The 24,765-nt window shown below is 40.3% G+C and overlaps 1 protein-coding gene across 1 annotated transcript in view; it reads left to right on the top strand.

The window, feature by feature from the left end:
• The window catches only part of NAA16 (N-alpha-acetyltransferase 16, NatA auxiliary subunit), a 64,054-nt gene extending 57,934 nt beyond the window's left edge, over window positions 1-6,120 (top strand). The window contains exons 15-20 of the mRNA XM_065895998.1: window positions 269-462; window positions 1,740-1,848; window positions 2,273-2,371; window positions 2,715-2,858; window positions 4,985-5,082; window positions 5,923-6,120. Of these exons, the coding sequence (XP_065752070.1) occupies window positions 269-462; window positions 1,740-1,848; window positions 2,273-2,371; window positions 2,715-2,858; window positions 4,985-5,082; window positions 5,923-6,120 (842 nt within the window). The remainder of the gene's footprint in view (window positions 1-268; window positions 463-1,739; window positions 1,849-2,272; window positions 2,372-2,714; window positions 2,859-4,984; window positions 5,083-5,922) is intronic.
• The last annotated feature ends 18,645 nt before the right edge of the window (window positions 6,121-24,765 follow it).

The raw sequence follows: 24,765 nt of genomic DNA, 5'->3' as shown, positions 1-24,765 counted from the left end.
TGGGACTTGAGCCTGAGAGAAGATGATTTGCCTAAACCCATGTATTGTGTAGGAAGCAGAACCAGGCTAGAATTGGTTGGTTTTAGTTGATGCAGCATTTGCTGTTGCATTTTGTGTGCCAGGTTTGAGCTAGTCATTAGGAGTACACTTTCTAAAATCTTCCATATAGTTGCCCCCCAAAAAACTATACTAATAGTATGTATTGAATAAGAATATGAGGAAATTGGAAACATTGACTCAGAATTTTCATTCATTTGGATATTTATAGAAAACCTGTCAGCCAAAGAATTGAAGAAAATGCTTAGCAAGCAGAGAAGAGCTCAAAAAAAGGCTAAATTAGAAGAAGAGAAAAAGCATGTGGAAAGGGAACGTCAACAGAAAAATCAAAAGAAAAAACGGGATGAAGAAGAAGAAGAAACCAGTGGTCTCAAAGAAGAACTTATACCTGAAAAATTAGAAAGGGTGAGACGAACTTACTGTCTTTACTTGGTAAAATTTATGTTATTTCGTTCTGTTCTGACCGTAAACATAATGTATTTAAATCTGTAAATCAGAAGCTATTTGTAGTATTAGCCAAGATCATTATGATAGTCATCAATTGTTTTTGAGTGATAATATGCAAATTTTGGCTAATGCAAATTATAGATAGAATTGTAGTTGTGGTAGGCAGAATAATGGCCCTCCAAAGGTGTCTGTGTTCTAATCCCTGGAAACTGTGAACATGTTATATTTCATGGCAAAGGGAATTAGGGTGGCAGATGGAATTTAAGGTTGTATTTAGCTGGCCTTTAAATAGGGAGAGTAGCCTGGATTATCCAGGTAAGCCCAATGTAAGTAATCACCAGGGGCCTTAAACGTGGGGGAGGGAAGCAGGAGAGGAGGGCTGAGTGGTGGGAAAAGGACTCAATCCTCTGTTGTTGCTTTGAAGGGTGTGGGGTGGGATCCACAAGCCAGAGGGTGTGGGCATCCTTGAGAAGCTGGAAAAAGGCATTGAAACATACTCTCCCTTAAAGCCTCCAAAAGGAAATGCAGTCCTGTTGACATTTTGATATTAAGCCCAGTGAGACCCATGTTGGACCTTTAACCTACAGAACTACAGGATAATAAATTTGTGTTAGTACAGTAAAGTTTTGGTAATTTGTTAGAGCAGCAATACAATTAAATATGGAAGCATTTCATATACCTTGCTAGATAATGTTTTAGCTACAAAGAGAATAGCATCTTATCTCCAGGATTTTCTCAAAGTGTTAATAGTTACTTAGGAACCAGATTTAGGGAAATATTTCCTATTTAGGGAAATAGCTTTCTGGTTTATTCACTATGAATCTAGTATAAGTATTTTAAATTTGTCCTTTTTTTCAACTATGTAGTGCAATTATATTTGCCTCCTTTAAATGTTTGTAGTTTAAGGGGCTTGGTAGCATAATGGTACTTGTAGTATAATGGTACTTGTAGTACCATTTCATTGAGTCTGTGGAATAATTTCCTGTATTTTTTTTGATTTTTATAAAATTATCTTGATTTTATAATCAGAAAAGCAATAGAACTATTTCCGTTTTTGAAAAGTATTGACTATTTGTTTATAGTTGATAGTTTTAAAATTTTTTCTTGCTTACTTGGTTATATGAAGAGAACTGTCTAAATTACTTCAGCTATGTACTAATATAAAATTTGGGGGGAAATTTGAGTTGTGTAACTGCTTTTTAAATACAATAATTTTTCTTTCTGTTTCAAAATAGATAGAAAATCCATTAGAAGAAGCTATCAAGTTTCTTATACCTCTTAAGAACCTTGTTGCTGATAACATTGACACTCATCTGTTAGCATTTGAAATATATTTTAGAAAAGGTAATAGTTTGAATTCAGATTTTAATCCTTGATTTTATTGGTGGCCATATTCAATAGAATCTTTGTGAATTAGATCTATTTTTGTTTCTTAGAGTTTCATTTCAACCTTCCACAAAGGCTCTTAATTCCTTTTTCCTTTGCTACTCAAAACTTTACTGAGTAATAAATTAGAATATTATGATCAAATGAATAATTTGAATAGTCATACAAGTTGTTTACCTGAATCAGTTCTTCATGATTTTTCAAGCATTTCTTTAGAAAATAATATTATCTTTGATAACCAAAGGCAGCTTTGAATTTTGCTTTTGAATGTTACAGGAAAGGTAACACTTTGTTACTGGATTTTAAGTGAGGGTAAAATAAAGTGAAGAAAAAACATACATAAATATTGATGCTGTTACTTTTATAATTTTTTCTGACATAGGAAAGTTTCTGTTAATGCTGCAGTCTGTCAAACGAGCTTTTGCCATCAACAGGAATAACCCATGGTTACATGAATGTTTAATTAAATTTTCTAAATCTGGTAAGTATAAAAAAGGTTATATTTATGTAAAAGTAAATATAACAGTTCAGCTGTCTTCCATTAAGCTGGACATTAAAGAGATTTATAACAATGTAAAACAAAAAAAGTACAATGTTTATAGTATTTAAATGGAGATTTATCTATAAAAATGAACATGCTAGCAAAGGTATGTTAGAAATTAGTGCATTTTAAGCTAGAATGTATTTATATTCCAAAGGAGTAATACTATTTTTATTATGTAAAATATATCAAGTTTAATAATAAGTATAAATGTATTTCAATTGATTTTGTTTCAAAGTACAGACCAAAAATTTTATAAACTTCACATGTTCTCTTTTTATAGTGTCTAATCATAGTAATCTTCCAGACGTTGTGAGCAGAGTTCTGTCTCAAGAAATGCAGAAAATATTTGTTAACAAGGATTTGGAAAGTTTTAATGAGGATTTTCTCAAACATAATGCTACCTCTCTTCAGCATCTACTTTCAGGTTGGTATTTAGTTCCCAGGGTTAAAACGTTTATGGAAAAAAGTTAGAATGTGACGAAAAAAGAAAAGTTTGGAAAGATTATCAACCTCACTAACAGAGAAAAAGAAATGAACACAATACCATTCTGATCTTTCAAATTCGGAAAGATTATTTTTAAACACAACCATACAAAACCTGCGGGATGCAGCAAAAGCTTAGTTCTTAGAGGGAGGTTCATAGTGATACAGGCCTTCCTCAGAAGAAACAAGAAAAGTCTCAAATAAACAACCTAACCTCCCACCTAAAAAGAAAGATTATTTTTGTGTGGGAAAAGGAGACTGGAGTATGGGAAAGATGTGGTATATAAGCACTCTTGTATTTTACTGCTGCAGGTGTGAATTGCCCTGGCCACGTAGGAAAACAATTTGTCATTCTTACCAAGAGCTTCATTACAACTGTGTCTTTTGCTGTAGTCACACATATTTGTGTAAATAATTTTAAAGAATTAATCCAAAGCAAAGAAAGAGCTTTAAGGGCAAAGATATTAACTGGAATGATCTGTGTAAGGATGGGGAAAAGACTGGAAACATATTTAATGATGCCCATTAATAGGGAAAACAGTAGTAGGTTCATATAAAATGACAGGTAGTCATATAAAGTAATATTTATTCAAAAGATTTGTAATAACAGGGGTACTTTTGTAATATATATGCAGAATTAACATATAATCTCAGCTATGTAAAAAATACACATGGCATAAAAGCTGAAAAGAAGCATCAAAGCTTTAATGGTTGACTTTGGATGTTGAGGTTATACGACAGTTATTTTTTCTTGTATTTTTTATTACTGTATGTATTTTGTGTTTGTGGGTTTGTTTGTTTTCTTTTTCACTTTTTGGCCGCACCTCATGGCATGCACGTGGGATCTTATTTCCCCGCACCCCCTGCAGTGGAAGCGTGGAGTCTTAACCACTGGACCGCCAGGGAAGTCCCCGTATTTTGTGTTTTGAGGATTTACTGTATCCTGTCTTGTTACAGGAAGGATTTTAGGCAGCATATACAAATTCATAAAATGACAAGATGGCAAAATGGAAACTGGAAAAAGATTGTGGAAAAGCAGTTGGGGCCAAAATGAATGGAGTACATAATATAATTAACTATGCTCCTACTTTAAATATTTTCACCTGAGCTTTCTTGTTGTAAAGGGATACCGCTTGGTTGTGACGTCTATGGAAAAAAAGTTAATTCCTGTGAAAAATTACAGCACTTCTTGGTAGTAAGGGCAAATAAGAATTTCTCTTCAAGAACACAGAATAATGGAGGGAGACATTTCTTTATTATAATAGTGGGAAATGCCTTTCTAAACATCATATGAAATTCTAAGGAAAAGATAATTTTTGCCACATTAAAAAAAAAAAAAGCCATAAAGTCAGAAGGCCAAGTGGGAAAAATACATTAGATATGTAACTAATTAAAAGCTAATAATATACATACTACTCTTATAAATTAACAATAGAAATATAAATTAATAAAAGCCCAATAGAAAAATGAGCATAGAACATGGACCATGTAATTTATAGGGGGAATATAAACTGGATTTTACTTTAAAACAGCTTTAAAAATTATTTTCTTCATGAATATGCAAACATTTTCCTGTTGTCCGTCTGTCACACTGCTCTCTTTTGTTTTAAAATAAATTTATTTATTTATTTTTGCTGTGTTGGGTCTTCACTGCTGTGCGTGGGCTTTCTCTAGTTGCGGCGAGCGGGGGCTACTCTTCGTTGCAGTGCACGGGCTTCTCATTGCGGTGGCTTCTCTTGTTGTGGAGCATGGGCTCTAGGTGTGCGGGCTTCAGTAGTTGTGGCACGTGGGCTCAGTAGTTGTGGCACGTGGGCTCAGTAGTTGTGGCTCATGGGCTCTAGAGCGCAGGCTCGGTAGTTGTGACGCACGGGCTTAGTTGCTCCGCGGCATGTGGGATCTTCCCGGACCAGAGATTGAACCCGTCTCCCCTGCATTGGCAGGTGGATTCTTAACCACTGTGCCACCAGGGAAGTCTCTGGAACCATGTTTTAAGTCACTGATAAGTATAAATCAACTCAAATGTAAGACATAGGAATGCACTCATTTTGTAATGTCTTGGTATTTCAGGTGCTAAAATGATGTATTTTCTGGACAAGTCAAGGCAAGAGAAAGCAATTGCTATTGCCACTAGACTGGATGAAACCATAAAAGATAAAAATGTAAAGGTAAGAGTTTTCACACACTGATTCCCAGAGATTGTGGATACTGAGTGATCTAACAAAACATATCTTTACAACATAATTCTTGAGTGGCCCTTCGGAGTTATGTGTAGATTTGGATCTCAGCTCTTCTACCAATTATGAGCTGTGTCATGTTAGGCAAGTTACCTTTCTTAGCTTCCTTTTCCTCATTTATAAAGTGAGGATGAAAATACTGTCTATCTCAGAGTTGGTGTTAACTGAAATAGTAAACTGTGAAGTGCTTGGCATATAGTAAGCACTCAGTAAATGGGAACTATTGTTATTAATAAAGGACACTTTCAGTGGTCACAGTTTCAGAGACTCACTTTTTTTAAGTATTAGAATTCTATCGCCCTTTTTTTTTTTGACTGTTGGGTCTTCATTGCTGGGCGCGGGCTGCTCTTCATTGTGGTGTGCAGGCTTCTCATTGCAGTGGCTTCTCTTGTTGCGGAGCACGGGCCCTAGAGCACGCAGGCTTCAGTAGTTGTGGTGCTTGGGCTCAGTAGTTGTGGTGCATGGGCTTAGTTGCTCTGCAGCATGTGGGATCTTCCCAGACCAGGGATCAAACCTGTGTCCCCTGCATTGGCAGGTGGATTCTTAACCACTGCACCAGCAGGCAAGTTCCCTATTGCTTTTTTAAGGTTTTGTGGAATTGATTTTTTAAATGTTCTTTTTTTTGTGGTGATTACTTATTATAGATAGCAAGAAGTTATTTTAGAGTGTGGCATTGTTGGTTTTCTCTTGCTTAATTAACAAATTGCATCTTTTGATTAAAATAGTTATTAACCAGAGTTTTTTAAAAATAATTTTTATTTTTCCCAATAGACTTTAATAAAGGTTTCTGAGGCACTGCTTGATGGCAGCTTTGGGAACTGTAATTCTCAGTATGAAGAATACAGGATGGCCTGTCATAACCTGCTTCCTTTTACTTCTGCTTTCCTGCCTGCTGGGAGCGAAGTCGGCGGTCATAGCGCAGCTCTAAACCACACAGCTAACTGTGATGTCTTGGCAAGTGAAATTTGAAATCCCGTAGAAAGTTGACTTCTGTAAAACTCAAAGTTGAATTCAGATCAGGGTTTCTTTTCCAGCTTGTATGTTAATATAGATATGAAATGAAGTACAGTTGACCCTTGAACAGCATGGGTTTGAATTTCGAGGGTCCACTTATATGTGGATTTTTTCAATAGGAGATACTACAGTACTATGCGATCTTCAGTTGGTTGAATCCAGGGATGCAGAACCTCAGATAGGGAAGGACTGCTTATACAGAGGGCCACCTGTATGTTAAATGTGGATTTTTGACTGCTTGGAGGGAGGGTCAGTGCGCCTAACTCTTGCTTTTGTTCAAAGATCAACTGTATTGGATAGAATTTTTCAATGGAGTATGCTGTAAGCTTATTTTATTCTTTATCCGACTATGCCAATTTACATTAAAAGCTCTTAAAATTACCTGTTATATACTTGTCCAGCTTTCTTAAGCCTCTGAATTATCAGCATTGTGATTGGTGCTGTCACTTCATGTCATAACTATAATTTCTTAATTAACCTAAGTGGCATACAGCTCTGCTGTATTATTATTTTTAGATCTGGGTTTCGTTTCAGAATCTGATGTTTTGATCCCTTATTGGTTTGTTTTGTTAGTGTTTGTTTGCTTTTTATTAAAGCACATCAATATTGAAGTGTTAACTATATGTCAGAAGTGATATGGAACTCCTTTTGACAGATATTTATTTAAAATTTACTTCAGTTTGACCTTTTGTCCACCTTACTTTTTTTTTTTTTTTATGCGTTACGCGGGCCTCTCACTGTTGTGGCCTCTCCCATTGCGGAGGACAGGCTCCGGACGCGCAGCCTCAGCGGCCATGGCTCACGGGCCCAGCCGCTCCGCGGCATGTGGGATCCTCCCAGACCGGGGCACGAACCCGCGTCCCCTGCATCGGCAGGCGGACTCTCAACCACTGCGCCACCAGGGAAGCCCCACCTTACTTTTTTTAATAGCCGTGAACATGCTATTTTCTGTTGAACAGGGGTACTCCAGTTTTATATTGATGATTCAGAATATGGGGATCTGTTTGCCTCTTAATCATGGAAGTTCACTGGTAAATTTGTTGCGTATCTAGATCAGTCTTAAAGACCCCCAGGCAAGAGTTATGCTTTCTTGGCTAAATTGCTTTGAGTGACCAAGTAGTTTGTATATGAGCGCTTCAAGGGAGCATAATAGGGTAAAATACAAATTACAATGAGATATTCTTACTCTTACAGCCATGCATTGACTATTAAATACATTTTTATATCAGCAAAATGAGAATTTAAACTATCAGCTAGTTTAACTATTAAAATACAGTATTGTTGAGCAATATTTTGGGGGGGGTAGTAGCTTTTGTTCTATCTTGTACAGAAAACAGTAATAGAATCATTGAATATGTCTCTTTCAGAACTGTATAAATGTCTGTAACATTAATACTTCCTTTTAAAGGCAAATATAAATTCAAAAGGGGAGATTTTATTTAGAGAAACAATGAATTAAAATGGTTTTCCTTCCTGAGCTAATATTTAGATTCATAAATGTTGAGAGAAAAAAACTTACTGTAAAATAATGCCAACCTATGTAATGCTATAATAAATTATTTTGTACACAGTTGCTTATTTGTGTTTGTGGTGTTTCACACTATCAAAATATTTTTTTTAAGGAATTCCTTTATTTTCTTTATTTTTATTTATTTATTTATTTTTGGCTGTGTTGGGTCTTCGTTTCTGTGCGAGGGCTTTCTCTAGTTGCGGCAAGCCAGGGCCACTCTTCATCATGGTGCGTGGGTCTCTCACTATCGTGGCCTCTCTCGTTGCAGAGCACAGGCTCTAGAGCGCAGGCTCAGTAGTTGTGGCTCACGGGCCTAGTTGCTCTGCGGCATGTGGGATCTTCCCAGACCAGGGCTCGAACCCGTGTCCCCTGCATTGGCAGGCAGATTCTCAACCACTGCGCCACCAGAGAAACCCTGTCACAATATTTTTGCAAAATGCTTTTTCTTTGAGGGAGTAAAAACTTAATTATCTTAGTTTTTACAAGTTTATTTTAAAAAAATAACCAACTGCCAATATATTCTAGTGCCACAGCAGCTTGGCTTCTTTTCAGAGTTTTAATAATAATAGAACTAGGCTATCTTTTTACTGAATATCCTGGGAAACATGTAATTTGTCATGTTACTTTCAGCAAGATGCCATTTCTATAAAAGATGCCAGTTAATCATAATTAATGTGGAAATTGTGCTTTCAACAGCAGTCTTTAAAAAGTATTTCGTTCGGATCATTTGGAGTTTCTGAAATATATAGGGTGGATACAGTGGAGATGTGAGAAGTTAGGTTTAAGGTATGGAAGGCAGGATAAAGAGTGACACTGGGATTAGTGAGATCCAGTAGTATATTCCTCTGTGTATAGAGGTCGTATCTATTCTCCTACCTACTCCCATGCCACTTTGAGTATAAAACATTGTAAACCTGGGATGTGCTAGGGATCTTTTTTAGATAAGAGAGGCAGAGTTTTGTATCATGTCCCTCCATCCCCTACCTCCAGCCTACCCCCAACTTTTAGTTTTGGAAAGCTAAAAGAGAATAATGATAAACCTAAAGGAGTGGCATCTGAGAACCAAGTACTAAGTGAAGCCTGTGGTCTCAACACAAAAAGTCCTTTGTTGATCTTGCCAAGTTTATCAGAACAGATGGGAAAAGACAAAGATTCAAGTGACAGTGTGATAACTTCAGAATTTGGCTTTTTTATTCTGGGCGTGTCTTTTTTTTTTTTTTTTGTGCGGTACTCGGGCCTCTCACTGTTGTGGCCTCTCCTGTTGCGGAGCACAGGCTCCGGACGCGCAGGCCCAGCGGCCATGGCTCAGGGGCCCAGCCGCTTCGCGACATGTGGGATCTTCCCTGGACCGGGGCACGAACCCGGGTCGCCTGCATCGGCAGGCGGACTCTCAACCACTGTGCCACCAGGGAAGCCCGTCCTTAGACATTTTTTTAAAGCTCCCTTTAAGGAACTAATTTTGATGTTGAGACGCTTTATCCTGGGAGCTGATAAGATAGGAGGTGAGGGGTTTGCAGACTGTGGGGTGGCTGTGCTGGAGGGAAGTAGCAGGAGGATCAGGGAGACCATTCATTGCTTTATTTAGGAACATCTTCCTAGTTCTTCACAGATCTCTTCCCAGCACATAATCTGAGACCAGGGCATTGAGGAAAGAACACAGGTTTTGGAGGAAGACGGGCATTGCCTTTCAACTTGGTTGGTGATGCTCTTCAAGCTGGATGACTTTGGGCAAGTCATTTCCCCACCGTACCTTGTTGGTAATAGCCTGCCTCTGCTGTGCAACAGTCTGTAAATGGGAGCTGTTTGCTTTAGTTTAGTAAATGTTTGAATCTCTTTTTTATTTCTCTGCAAGGTAGTTTGTTGGAGCCTTCTGAGCCCAAAGAAGAAATTGCTTCTTCAAAGCTCACCCAACTTGAATCGGAAACTACAGCCAGCTCTTCCAGCAGTCCACAAATGCCCTGGATCAGGACTGTCCCCAGTACAGTGGCTGTGTTTCCTGAACCAAAGACCCAGGCTGAACCTCATAAATCATATTAAAAATTGTGAATGGTTATAGGAAAAGGATTATGAAAAGATAAGTATTCAATGACTTTAGGTAACAAATTTAGGGTTTTGATACAATACATAATTATTTAAAATTGGAACCAGCCTGGAAAATTCAACTTGCGGGTTCTAACAGGTCATCTTCATATTTTTCACAGCACCTGGGTACTCAGATAATGAAAAAAGAGAAAGAAACCAAATTCAGAGATATATGGAGAGAGATTAAAAATCCCAAGGCTCTGAGTTTCCAGTCTCCCTTATCTATAGTCTCTATTGTTTGGAATATAAATAAATCTATTGCTAATAATTCTTTTTTTCATTTCTAATATCCTACTGGTCTTATTTATTTATTTATTTAAAAATTTTTTTTGGCTGCGTTGGGTCTTCGTTGCTGTGCGCGGGCTTTCTCTAGTTGCGGTGAGCGGGGGCTGCTCTGTTGTGCGTGGGCTTCTCATTGCTGTGGCTTCTCTCGTTGCGCAGCACAGGCTCTAGGCACGTGGGCTTCAGTAGTTGTGGCATGCAGGCTCAGTAGTTGTGGTGCACGGGCTCAGTAGCTGTGGCTCGTGGGCTCTAGAGCACAGGCTCAAAAGTTGTGGCACACGGGCTTAGTTGCTCCGTGGGATGTAGGATCTTCCTGGACCAGGGCTCGAACCCGTGTCCCCTGCATTGGCAGGCGGATTCTTAACCACTGTGCCACCAGAGAAGACCCCTACTGGTCTTTCGAGTAACTATTATCACTGCCCATATCCACCCTTTTCAATACATATTATGAAATCCCCCAGGCTAGCCTGTGAGGGTCCTTATGAATAATGGAGCCTATAACAAGTGCTACTCTCTAGGTTATATGCTACTTCTGTTATTTACTTTAAAAAATTATATTTTTTAAAAGCCATAGCCTGCCTTGTTTCCACTTCATCTTCTGTTTTGTTATTTCTTGTCCTTAAAATCTGGTTGGCAAAAGTGAAGGGAAAAGATGAGAAGTAGAGAAGGAGAGCCAATTACAGTTGGGAGGGTGGCTGGGGAGGGGGTGGCAGGGGGGAGTGTGGGGTGTCGGGGGAAGAGCCCCTGCAGCTTTCACTCAGTCTTGTGCTGCAGTTAGTGTTTTTGTTTGGCTTTTCTCATGAGTAAATTGTTTACATTAAGGACTAGTGTAGAGAGAAAATGGGGTAATACGTGCAGGAAGTCTGTTGTGTCCTGGTAGATGTTTAATAAATGGCTCTGAGGTTGAGGGGGAGAGGGGAGAAAGCCCTGATTTGGAGAATGTGCTGGTGTTGTGGTGCAAATACTCCTCTTATGGCTGTTTTCAAGCTGCCCGTTTAGCGTCCCTGAATACAGAGTTGGGAAGTTGGGAAGAGAAGCCACAGTACGCTCTTTGGAGCCTGGTTGAGCCAGCTCCAGCACACCACTGGAAAGTGTACCCCAAAGAGTTTGAAAACCCCACTATCCTCATATAAGCAATTGTGTTAACAGTAAATCCTCATAGAACCACAAAAAAATCCATGGCAGGTTCCGTGTTGCTAATTTTTAGTAGCACACAATAGGAGTTCAGCAAATGGGGGGTCAACCAGTGATTGAGTGCATGCAAGACCTCTATTAATTTCCCAAAGGAAAAGCAGTCAGGATGGGGAAGAAGAGCAGGAAATCTTAATAATGGCAAAAGCAACGGGACTTCCCTGCCCGCGCAGTGGTTAAGAATCCGCCTGCCAATGCAGGGAACACGGGTTCGATCCCTGGTCTGGGAAGATCCCACATGCCGCAGAGCAACTAAGCCTGTGCGCCACAACTACTGAGCCTGTGCTCTAGAGCCCGCGAGCCACAACTACTGAGCCCACATGCCACAACTACTGAAGCCCGCATGTCTAGAGCCCGTGCTCTGCAACAAGAGAAGCCACCACAGTGAGAAGCCCGCGCATGGCAACAAAGAGTAGCCCCCGCTCACCACAATTAGAGAAAGCCCGTGTGCAGCAACGAAGACCCAACGCAGCCAAAGATAAATAAAATAAATAAAAAATTTTAAAATAACAGCAAACACCCACATTTAGGATATAATTTAAGCCTGTTGTTTCAAAATAGGTTGTTGGGGGATTTGGTAACAGGCCCTGGAGCCATTCATCTTGAGGTCACCACTTCACATTTTTCAGGGATGTCAGTGACCCAGAAGGAGCCTAAGTGAAATTGAAGGGAGAGAGAAAAGGATCTTGTCTATCTGTCTTGATACAGAGATCTGGCTTTAGAAGGAAAATCAAAGATGGAATCAGCAAGGGTTAGTACGTTAGAACTGGGCGGGTAAGTGCACTCTGGAGCTGTGGCCAGGGCTCCGGAGACCAAGTCTTTATTTTAGCAGCAATTTGACCATGCATCCCTCCATCTGTTTATTAATCTATCTATTCATCATCCATCCAATCAGGGTCTTCAGTTGAGCAAAGTAATTTAAACTTGAAATACTTTGGGAGCAACAAGTACCTCTTAAATACATTTTAAATATAATTTGGTACATCTGGCTACATGATAATCAATTAGGCAATTTAAAAATTCTTTATTATGGAAATTTTCAAATATACAAAAACGTAGAGAGAATAGGATAAAAAAAACCCATGTACCCGTCACCCAGGTTCAACTGAGTGAAATGAATTGGGGAAGGGTTGAGAAAAGGGGTCCATGTCCACTTGACTTGGCCCCAGCGGCTGCCGTTATGATTTCATCTGTTCCTCTATCTCCCCCAACCCATTTATGGAACAGTATGATTCTAGTAATGCTGTCCTTTCTCTGGTTTTTCTCTCCTCTGTAACCACCATACCATTACCACCTCACATGAAATGTTTTGAGATTAAAGTTTCTACAACACAGGAAAGAATGAGATAATGCCATTTGCAGCAACATGGATGGACCTAGAGATTATCATACTAAGCGAGGTAAGTCAGACAAAGACAAATATCATATCACTTATTTATGGAATCTAAAAAAATAATACAAATGAACTTATTTACAAAACAGACTCACAGACATAGATAACAGTCTCATGGTTACCAAAGGGGAAGTGGAGGGGGAGGGATAAATTAGGAGTTTGGGATTAACAGATACATTATATATAAAATAGATGAACAACAAAAACTGTATAGCACAGGGAACTATATTCAATATCTTGTAATAACCTCTAGTGGAAAAGAATCTGAAAAAAATATATATATATATCTCCTTCCCCTGAACTCAGACTAGATATATGTAACTAAGTCACTTTGCTGTACACCTGAAACTAACACAACGTTGTAAATCAACTATAGCTCAAAAAACAAAAAAACGCTTTCACAATACAGGAGAGAACAGTAAACTTTAAAAGGCCACATGCTTCCAAAGGGATTTGTCAGAGGCAGTATTGTAAGGGTACCTACCTTCATGGATGTAAACTGTACAACAGTATGGTTACGACTGTACACTTTCCAGTCAAGGCTCCAGAAAGACGAGCAGGTAGGAGTTTCTCCTGAGTGTTCTCAGCCCCCAGGTTTTTCTGACCAGTTTTAAACTGCTCTGGTGAGCATGTCGTCTACCTCCATCAACAGCTTCTCTGGTCTGTCGGTACCTTTCTTAATTAACAACTGCCAACTAGGAGAGTGTATAGGCTCAAGGCTAGGGTCAGGATTTCATCTGCCAACCTGAATCGGAAATACAGGACCTAATAGGGGGTGGGATGGAATTGATTGTTTTAAAGAAAGAACACCAAGTTTCTGATATCTGTTTCAATTCTGCCTTCTCCCCGTCAGGCCCACCCTCCACCCCACTGTGCATCTTAGCTCTCCAGCCTCTCCACCCATTGGTCTTCTGGAATATATGCTTTCTTTCCTTCTCCGGCCACTATTTCTCCATCCTTCCCCTGGACTCAGATTAGATGTCACACCTTGGGACCCCCTCCTGTGTGGTTCATCTCCCCACCTGGGCAGAGAGGTTCTAGGTATGGGATCCTGTATCCCCTGTCTCATCTGTACCCCACCTTGCCTGGCGCAGTCCAGAGGGAAGGGCTCAGTAACTCTTCATGGCAGGAAAGAGCTTGTGGTTTTTCAGGAACTGGTTATTCTCAGCTGGGATTTTCCAGCCCTCCTTTCTGCAGCCCACAGGTAGCCTGGGTACCTTGTTTCCGCTTCTTAGTATTTGTCACCAGGGGCTGGGAAGAGGATGCAAGGGGCACAGACCGTGGATGCTGCTACTGTCTTTAGCAAGGTTGAATTTTTGGCAGTGTATTTTTTTATAGTAATTTCTTATATTTATTTTTTATTGAGAGATAAATTTTAAGGGTGCAATATGATGGATACACATGCACACACACACACGTGTGTGTGTGTGTGTGTGTCTAGCCACCAGTCAGGTCAAGATATAGAACACTTTCTTTTTTACTGTCTTGTTAAATGCCACCATATATTTAGACTTTTTTCACAACATGAAAATCAGTTAACAAAATCTGACTAAATAGTTGATATTTGTAACCTGGAGGATTACACTCCAAAGACTTTTATTCGTATGTTCGTTTGTAATTACCTTCATTGGCCAGCCTCTAGAATGGACTTAACGTTAATTAAGGAGTTTGCCATTTCAAAGCTAGATATTTTCTGTTGGCAGTGCGTTTGGATTCTCCATGTTTTTAGCTTTTTTCTCCTGTCATTCATAAAACCAAATTCCCCGAGCCTTGAGAGGACCTTGGGAGTGGTTGTCAGAGGATGTGTCTTCAGGAGTGGAAAATTCACCAAGGCCAGTCTGTCGAAACAGAAGTGACAGAAGCCACAGAGACGCAAGGCAGGTCTATGAGAGCAGTCCCCCAGCTGTGTGCAATGGAATCTCCTCTCCAGGGAGATCCCAACGCCACTAGCATCCCGTATTTTGGGAAACCCTGCTTGGGTATTGGATTCTCTGTTTTTCTGGAATTGGTGAGAGGGCACTCACATTTCTTTTTGCCTACTCTCTGTTGAACTGCCTTCCATATACCTCAATTTTAAATCCTCAGACCACCCTTTCGGAAGGGACAGCTGAGCAAACAGTGTTCTGAAAGGCTGAGTAACTTGCCCAGAATCAGGTGATAAGTGATGAGCCTGCCATCAAACCCACAGTGGGCTCCCCCGTCAGCCCAGGTTCTTTCCATTACTGTTGATGCTAGTGATACAGAGAAGGGTTTCCCACCGGGTGGGACCCAGGCTTAGGGGGCATAGGGAATTCCCTATTTGTTCACTCATCAGGAGGCCCTGATTCACCCCAAATCACTCAGTGAGACAAATGTTTCCTTTTTAATTCCTTCTTTTTATCCTTCTAACTTGGAACATCTCCATTTGGTGCTGGTATATCCCTAATAACTCTCTAATACTCACTGAGTTCCCTTTTTATTGATAACAAAGAAAGGAGGCCTTTAGCAGTTATCTGTATCTCTAACATTTTATAGGGTTGTTTTGTTTTCTTAGTATTTATATTTATGTTCCCCTCTTTATATGGCAAATAATAGTAGCTTTACACTTACGGTAGTGCTATAACGTTTTCTTTTAAAATAATTTATTTTCCTGAAATCAATTCATCAAAAAATTAATTGATTTCAGGAAAAGTTAGGTAATAAAAGCAAAAGTTCAAGTGCTGGGTCAACTAGGTAGCCACATGCAAAAGAATGATGTTAAATCCCTTCCTCTCACCACACACAAAAATTAAAATTAGACACATCTATTTGAGCTAAAATTATGAAACTCTTAGAAGAAAACATAGAAGTAAATTTTGAAACCTTAGATTAGGTGATGTTTTTTTAGATCTGAAGCCAAAAACATAAGCAATAAAAGAAAAAAAATAAATTAGACTTCAGCAAAAGTAAAAAGTTTTGTGCTACAAATGACACCATCAAGAAAATGAAGAGACAACCCACAGAATGGGAGACAATATTTGCAAATTATATATCAAATATGAGACCTGTATTCCAAATATATAGAGAACTCATAAGTTAATAATAAAAAGAGAAATAACCCAGTTAACAAATGGGCAAAGGATCTGAATAAATATTTCTCCAAGGAATGTATACAAAAGGCCAATCAACAAGCATATGAAAAGAGGTCTGATATCATCAGTCATCAGGAAAATGGAAATGAGATACTACTTCACAACTACTAGAAAGGCTATATTGAAAAAGACAGATAATGACAAGTATTAGCAAAGTTATGGAGAAACTGGAACCCTCATACATTGCTGGTTAGACTATAAAATGGTATAGCTGCTTCGGAAAATGTTTTGGCAGTTCCTCAAAATGTAAAACAGAGTTGTCATTTAGTTCAGTAATTTCACTCCTAGATAAATGAAAACGTGTCCACACAAAAATTTGTACATGAATGTTCACAACAGCATCATGATAACTAAAAAACGGAATCAGCACAAATTTCCATCACCCAGTGCATGTATAAATAAAACGTAGTTGTGATGGTTGATTTGATATGGTTACGTGGCCGGGCCATTGTACCCAGATATTTGATCAAAGATTATTCTGGATGTTTCTGTGTAGGTATTTTGGGGATGAGATTAACATTAAATTTATAGACTTTGGGTAAAGCAGATTATGCTCCATAATGAGGGTGGGCCTCATCCAATCCATTGAAAGCCCAAAGAGGATAAAAGACTGACCTCCCCTGAGCAAGAAGGAATTCTGCCCACAGACTGCCTTTGGACTTGAACTGCAGCTCTTTCCTGGGGCTACAGCCTGTTAGCCTACTCCATGAGATTTTGGACTTGCCAAGCTTCCAGAATCATATGAGCCAACTGCTTAAAAATAAATCTCTCTCAGGTGTGGAGAAAAGAGAACCCTCCTTCACTGTTGGTGGGAATGTGAATTGGTACAGCCACTATGGAGAATAGTATGGAGGTTCCTTAAAAAACTAAATATAGAGCTACCGTATGATCCAGCAATCCCACTCTTGGGCATGTATTTGGAGAAAACCATGGTTCAAAAGGGTACAGGCACCCCAATGATCATTGCAGCACTGTTTACAATAGCCGAGACATGGAAGCAACCTAAATGTCCATCGACAGATGAATGGATAAAGTGGATATGGTGCATATATACAATAGAATATTACTTAGCCATTAAAAGAATGAAATAATGCCATTTGCAGCAACATGGATGGATGTGGAGATTACCATACTAAGTGAAGTAAGTCAGACAGAGAAAGACAAATATCATATGATATCGCTTATATGTGGAATCTAAAAAAAAATGATACAAATGAACTTATTTACAAAACAGAAACAGACTCACAGACTTAGAAAAAAACTTATGGTTACCAAAGGGGAAAGGTGGCGGGGCGGGGATAAATTGGGAGTTTGGGATTGACATATACGCATTACTATATATAAAATAGATAACGAACAGGGACCTACTCTATAGCACAGAGAACTCTGCTCAAAATTCTGTAATAACCTAAATGGGAAAAGAACTTGAAAAAGAATAGATATATGTATACATACGGAAACTAACACACCATTGTAAATCAATTATCGTCCAACATAAAATAAAACTTTAAAAAAATCTCTCTATATACATATACACACATCCTGTTGATTCTGTTTCTCTGGAGAACCCTAATACAGAGATATACCTATATAATGGAACATTATTTGGCAATAAAAAGGATTGAAGTACTAATTCATGCTAAAACATGGATGAATCTTGAAAACATTATATGAGTGAAAAAAGCCAGCCACAAATTATATGATTCCATATACATGAAATGTCCAGAATAGGCAAGTCCATAGAGACATATAGTAGATCAATTAATGGTTTCTTAGGGCCGGGAAGTGTGCTTGCAGGTAGGGACCAGTAGAGGGGGAGGAATGGGGAGATAATGCTAGTGGGTCTGGACTGCCTTCTGTGGAGGATGAAAATGTTCTAAAATTAGTTGATGGTGATGGTTGCACAACTCTGTGAATATACTAAAAAACACTGAATTGTATAAATGGTGAGTGTGCAATTCCATACAGCTATTTTTTTAAAAAGTACAAGGAAGCGATAGAGTGAAGTTCATGAAGAGAGTACAGAAATGTCCAAAATGCTGGGAAACACTGAACTGGAGCCTCCGGTTCCTCAGAGAATCTCGTGTACCTCTCCAGAGACACACTGTCTGTACATGTTTCCTTTTTATTCCCTGTTGTGTTATTCATAGTCACAAGCAAATCAATCCAATTTTGGTCTAAACTAGTAGCTGCATTACTCAACCTGATTAAAAATATAAGGGGCAAAATATAGGTTGGCTTATGAAATAAGCCAGATGCTAAAGAAGGAACCTAAAGTACATGTTGGACCACTGCCTGGAAGAAGGAAGGAAATTTATGTTACGAGGGAGGTTTATGTGATATTTCATGTTCTGAGTGTTTCCATCCATGAACAAAGAGCCTGATCGGCTTCTCATCCTACAATGGAGACAAACAGAGCTGGTAGGGCCTGGCTGCATGGACAGCACCCTCAACTGTCTCTGAAACTCAGTGCCTAGAGATTTTCTGGAGAGTTGGTGCCAGTGTATTTCTGAGTGACCACCGTCTATTCCCTCAAAAGATATATTTTAAAAAATGGATTCAGCGTAAAAATCAGTTTGCTGGGGTTCACTTGCGTATTAAGTAAAAACCTTTATTAAGTAGCCAAGCTTTCTTGGGTGCCACCCTCTTCTCCGAGAACCATCTAGCACGTGCTACCCAACCCCTCACAGCCCCTACCGAGTGGACAGAAAGTCTGTGTGACCCCACCTCACTGACCACAACTGATTCTACCAGGGTAGGTATCTGTATCTGATCCACACTGGGCCAATCAGACCCTCTTTTCAAGGAATCTGTGATTCAGATTTAGAGATTAGTTAATGTTTCCTAAAGGAAGTTTAGAGCGACTTCTAAAATTTTTCATTGTAAGCATATGGAATTGCAAAGGATGTTATTTCCTGGGTTCCATAAATACTTACATTTTATTTTATTTTATTTATTTTTGGCTGTGTTGGGTCTTCCTTGCCGCGTGTGGGCTTTCTCTAGTTGCGGTGAGCGGGGGCTGCTCTTCGTTGCGGTGCGCGGGCTTCTCATTGCGGTGGCTTCTCTTGTTGCGGAGCACAGACTCTAGGCGCGCGGGCTTCAGTAGTTGTGGTGCGTGGGCTCAGTAGTTGTGGCTCGTGCGCTTTAGAGTGCAGGCTTAGTAGTTGTGGCGCACGGGCTTAATTGCTCAGGGCGGCATGAGGGATCTTCCCGGACCAGGGCTCCAACCCATGTCCCCTGAATTGGCAGGCGGATTCTTAACCACTGAGCCACCAGGGAAGCCCAATACTTACATTTTAGAATAAAATCATCATGTCACTCTTTCACCCATATCCAGCAGTATCTAAATTCATACCTTAAATGTATCCATCCATCATCCATTAAAAAAAAAAGAACAGGCACTATATTAACAGCAGAACATCCTCCATCATTCTTTTTTCCCTTTAAACCTGTTTCCATTCCAAATTGTCCATTTTTTATTGATCACAGCATCTTAATTCTCCAGAACAAAAATACCTCTGTAAATTGAAATGTTAAAATATGCAGTGACCATAGGGTTTTAAGGGTATTAAAAACAAGTTAAGTATGCTATGTAATTTCATGAGTATACAACATAAAGTAAAATTTTATTGGCCTTTTAAACTTTTAATTCATGTGTCCAGTGATAAATATTATATATTGATGAATATCACGTATTCCTACTTAATCCCCATATATAGTAACTAACTTTGTTCAAATAAATGTGCAGAGGAGTCTGGAAGCAATTTGTATACTAATGTCAGTCAATTTTTTGAAATTCTTCTCGGTTTTATGCCAAAAATCACTCAGTGATCTTCCATTAAATATTATTTTAAATAACCTGTCGGTGGACAACTCTAATAGCTCTTTCTTCAATTTTGATAGAAGCAATGAAATAAAAACTACCTGACTTGCCCAGTAGCAGATGCTATCAATACCCCACCCACATCCCCGAGGCACTTAGCATTTCAGTACGTGCACTAAGCGTTCAAATACATATATGAATAATCCTTTGAAAGCTTTCACTTTGCCTGAGTGTTCAAGGAGATGAGCATCAGGGAGTTAATACCCTTGGGGACAGCCTTCAGTCAATGACAAACGAGATTCTGAGCATGAATACTACAGCTTCCCTGACTCAGAACCCTGAGGTGTGTTCTACACCATCTCCCCAGGGCTCTCTATGGAAGTGAACCCGTTTCTCACAACGGTAACTCATTAAGGTACTCTGTATTGGCTTCCTTCTCTTCCCCGTCAATCATTTCCCACTCTCCTGCTGATGCTTCCTGGGATCACCTCCCTAAAAAACAATTTGCACTCAGGTCTTGATCTTGACAATGCTTCTGGGGTAACCCAGCTGCAGTAGGTTGAATTGTGGCCCCCCGAAAAGATATGGATATGGATACATCCTCACTCCTGTAACCTGTGAATATGGCCTTATTTGGAAAAATAGTCTTTGCAAATATAATTAAGAATTGTAAAATGAGATCATGCTGGACTACCCCAGAAGAGGGGCCTTAAATCCGAAGACAAGTGTCCTTTTAAGAGGAAGACGAGGAGACACAAAGACGGAGAAGGCCACATGAAGACAGAGGCAGAGATTGAGTGATGCAGCCACAAGCCAAGGAATGCCTGGAGCCACCAAAACCTGGAAGAGGCAAGGAAGGATTATTTTTCCTTAGGAGGGAGCTGGTCCCGGCTGACATCTTGAATTTGGACATCTGGCCTCCAGAACTGTAAGCAAATAAATTTCTAGTTTTGCAAAGCCATCAAGTTTGTGGAAATGCTTGTTATGGCAACCATGGGAAACTAATACACCAACCTAAGATGTTCCTTTAGAGTTATTCATTTTCTCATCAACACCACTATTTTAAATTGCCCTTTGTAGGGTGCCTGGAGATTTTTATACCGAGTGGCAATGCACCATTGGAAGATTCAGATGAGCGAGAGATCGAGTTCCCAACCCTAACCCTAACCCCAACCCTAACCCTAACCCTAACCCTAACACTTTTCCTAAGTGGGAGAAGCACTATTGAGAACAGGGAGGTAGAAATACAGCACCAGTGTAATAGTTTGACCACACTGCTTCTCTGGCAGAACAATTTTTTATTTTTGAGGTACGCGGGTCTCTCACTGTTGTGGCCTCTCCCGTTGCGGAGCACAGGCTCCGGACGTGCAGGCTCAGCGGCCATGGCTCACGGGCCCAGCCGCTCCGCGGCATGTGGGATCTTCCCGGACCGGGGCACGAACCCATGTCCTCTGCATCGGCAGGCAGACTCTCAACCACTGCGCCACCAGGGAAGCCCTGGCAGAACAATTTTAAGAAAGAAGACAAACTCAAGTTGAGGATCTGAATATTAATTCCCGAAAAGTTGCTGAGAGCTCATCAACTAGCAACTCACTTTGCTACGTCCAGTTTGAAGGCCGTTGCTGTCGGGAACAGTGAGGCTGGCTTTTCTGGAATTTGCAAGGTGGATTTATTTTCCTCTTATCCCCTCATCCCTGCCTCAGCCCAGAGAGGAATGACCGTCCCCAATACTTTCACTTCCTGCCTCCCCCTTCATCCCTTTTCTGGCTAATTCTTAATAGGAGAGTGGTTTATTGATGGCTAAGTTCGATCAGGATCCTTAATAGGGTGGGTTGAGCAGTCAAAGTCACGTGTACCCCTGTACAGCATGAGCAGTTGACTGTCCCCTCTTGGACCTCCCTGCCTGTATTCAGTTGGAGCAGGTCTTGTGCTTCCAACCTTCATGTTTGTTGTAGGGTCTCCGGGAGAAGAGTCACATCCTCACTACAGCCACAGGCCTGATTGCTCTCAGTCAAGCAGGCTTGGAGTAGGAGGTCCCACTGTGTTCTCCAGCCCAGCTTTCCCATGAAGAAACCTGATGCTTTGGGACTATCTACCAGTCCTGGTTGATTCTTCCTTAGCATCCCCTCTCTTCCTCACTAGAGATTCTCCAGAACTTGCTCCAACCTCACCTAGTGAAAGATCTGATAGCCTTTTCTATTCATGTGCATATTTGGTGCGCAAAGATAGTCTTTTTTTTTTTTTGGTTGCGCCCACGGGATCTTAGTTCCCTGAACCCCTGCCCCCTGCACTGGAAGCTTGGAGTCCTAACCACTGGACCGCCAGGGAATTCCCCACAGTCTTTTATCTTTGAAAAACATCAATGAAAACTGTTAAGAGAGTAGATCTTAAAGGTTTTCATCACAAGAAAAAAAAATTTGTTACATTGTATGGTAGCAGATGTTAACTAGACTTATCGTGGTGATCATTTTGCGATATATACACATGTTGAATCATTATGTTGCACAATTGTGAGTTTGTACATTATGTTGTACAAACTAATATAATGTTATAGACCAATTATACCTCACTAAAAAAAGAAAAACATCAAGAAAATCCATATGAATGAATATGGCAATGCTTGGAGACCTCATGAGCCTGGGATAATAATCTCTCCCATCTGTTTTCCCCAGGAAGCCCCTGAGAGAGGCTCGTTTGTGCCGGGGAAGTGAAGATTCACAGCATCTGGCTCAGCATTCGGTCCGGCCCTCTGAGAGCCAGCCTATGTGTCAGCCGTGAAGAGGCAGGTTTGGGAAGCTAAGTCACTGTGGTCCACAGGTGACTCAGAATGTAAGCTAGATGCTACCACATGGCTGAACCTTGAGGACATTCTGCGAAGTGAAAAAATCCAGACATAAAAGGACAAATATTGTATGATTTTACTTATATGAGGTACCTAAATTAGTCAAGTTCTTAGAGAGAGAAAGTGGAACAGAGCTTCCTAGGGCTGGGGGGAGAGGTGCTTGGGGAGTTAGTGTTTAATGGGCACAGAGTTTCAATGTGGGATGATGAAGAGTTCTGGGGATGGATGGTGGTGATGGTAGCACGGCAATGTGAGTGTACTGAACGCCGCTGAACAGTACACTTAAACATGGTTAGGAGGGTAAATTGTATGTTATGTGTATTTGCCCACAATAAAAAAAAAAGAGTGGATCTAGAGATTAATAACAGGATTAGGTGTGGTCAGTGCTCGAGGGATCCCCGGGATTGGGAGGGAGTGCAGGAGGGGTTCTGTCAGTTACGTGATATGAAGTGAGGGCTGTGGTCAAAGGGGGTTGGATTTCGCTTCTTACCTTACATTTCCCAGCTGTATCCCTCAGTGGATCTAGAAGAGCAGACCAAAAAGCATCCTCACACACAAAAAGGTACAAACGACACAAACATGGCATGACTGCACTTAGAATACAGCAAGCTTTTGCATTCTCTAGACTTGAAGGAAAGTTCGACCAAAGCTCTCTCTCCCCTTGGCTGCATGTATCCAGATGTGATGACTGCTGTCACTGAAACCAGGCTGAGTCTGCGAGGCACAGCCTTTAAACCAGTGAGCGTTCCTGAACTTTCTTGGTTTGGGATTCTTTTGAGCACCTGATGGATGACCAGTATTAACTTTCTTACCTGAAAAATCCACATATACACATCCACTCATGGATCCAATTCGGAGTTCATGGGCCTAGGGTTATACACACCTGCTCTAGACGCTGAACAATTTTATCTAGGCATTTGCCTGCCGTGTCAGCCTGTCAGCCATTGCCACCAGGTTTAGGTGCACCAGTTTAGGTGCCAAGTAGGTCCTTGCTCATAGGTACTCCTAGAAGCTGACAGTCTGGGAGGAGACATACACATTATTGGTTGGGATTTCCTAGTTTTAAGTGACAAAAAACTAACCTACCGAGCTTAAGTTAAATGTCAATATATTGTTTCTTTTAACTGGGATAATGGGTTGCAGGTACTAGTTCAGGTTTAAAGAATATCATCAGGGGACTTCCCTGGTGGTCCAGTGGTTAAGACTCCATGCTCCCAATGCAGGGAGCCTGGGTTCAATCCCTGGCCAGGGAACTAGATCCCACATGCATGCCACAACTAAGGAGCCTGCATGCTGCAACTAAGGAGCCCGCCTGCTGCAACTAAGACCCGGCACAACCAAATAAATAAATAAATATATTTTTTAAAGTATCATCAGGATTCAGTCTCTCTCTCCATCTCACAATTCTGTTCTCCTCTGTGTTCTTAGATTTTCCCATGGAGGCAAAGCTCTAGGCATCCATATTAGTACTAGTGATTTTAGGAGGAGAAACAGATTCTTCTCTTCCAGGATCCAAAGCCTCAAGAAAATGTTCTACTTGGGTCACAGACCCACCTTCTCTCTGTGGCCAGCCTGCATCTTGTACTTCCCCATGGATTGGGGATGCAGGGGCATGTAACTGACAGCCTTAGAAAGTGGAGAAAGGAGTTCCTGAGAAGAAAAGGTCCTGGACAGAATACAAGTAACAGATATCTACTGCAGACATGTATGCAAATGATTGTAAGTCCGCATGACGAATACTATAAAGGAAGCACTGTGAGGTCTAGTGGGGACAGAGGAGGGGTCATCAATTCTACTGGATATGTTTTGGATAAAGACAGGTAAAGCTTCATGAAAGATATCACGTATGATCCAGTTCTTTAAATAACAACAGAAATATATTTATTTTGCTAAACATTGTTTATCAATAGCTCCATGGCTATTGTCTTCTTTGTTCATTGTTTTATTCCTAGATCCAAGCACAGTGCCTACATATTTTAGGAACTCGACGAATATTTGTTGAGTTGGAGTTTTAGAACAACAGTAGGGTAACCTCCCATTTAGACTAAGATTTAAAGAAATTGAAGCACAAAGAGATCATGCTGATAAATTGATGTCCCATTTTCTGATTTGTCTTTAGTAAGCTCTTATCTACAGAGACTCAGCTTTGAAATAACCCCAGCACTCCGTTTTATTTGTATTGTTATTATTTCTTGTCACCAACATCTGACAGCCTTGATTTTGTAAGTTCTCAGGGAGTGCTTGGAAGAACTGAAGGTTTTCTTAGTCAACTTGCTTCTCTTTCTATCCAGTCTCTCCCTAGAGAATTTATTTTTTTCACTGTGATCCAAACAGACCTGAAATGACATGGAATTTAGGCAGCCTGCA

The sequence above is a fragment of the Phocoena phocoena genome, chromosome 18 (genome assembly GCF_963924675.1).
Source record: "Phocoena phocoena chromosome 18, mPhoPho1.1, whole genome shotgun sequence".
Taxonomy (NCBI): domain Eukaryota; kingdom Metazoa; phylum Chordata; class Mammalia; order Artiodactyla; family Phocoenidae; genus Phocoena; species Phocoena phocoena.
This window is presented reverse-complemented; position numbering and strand designations above follow the sequence as displayed.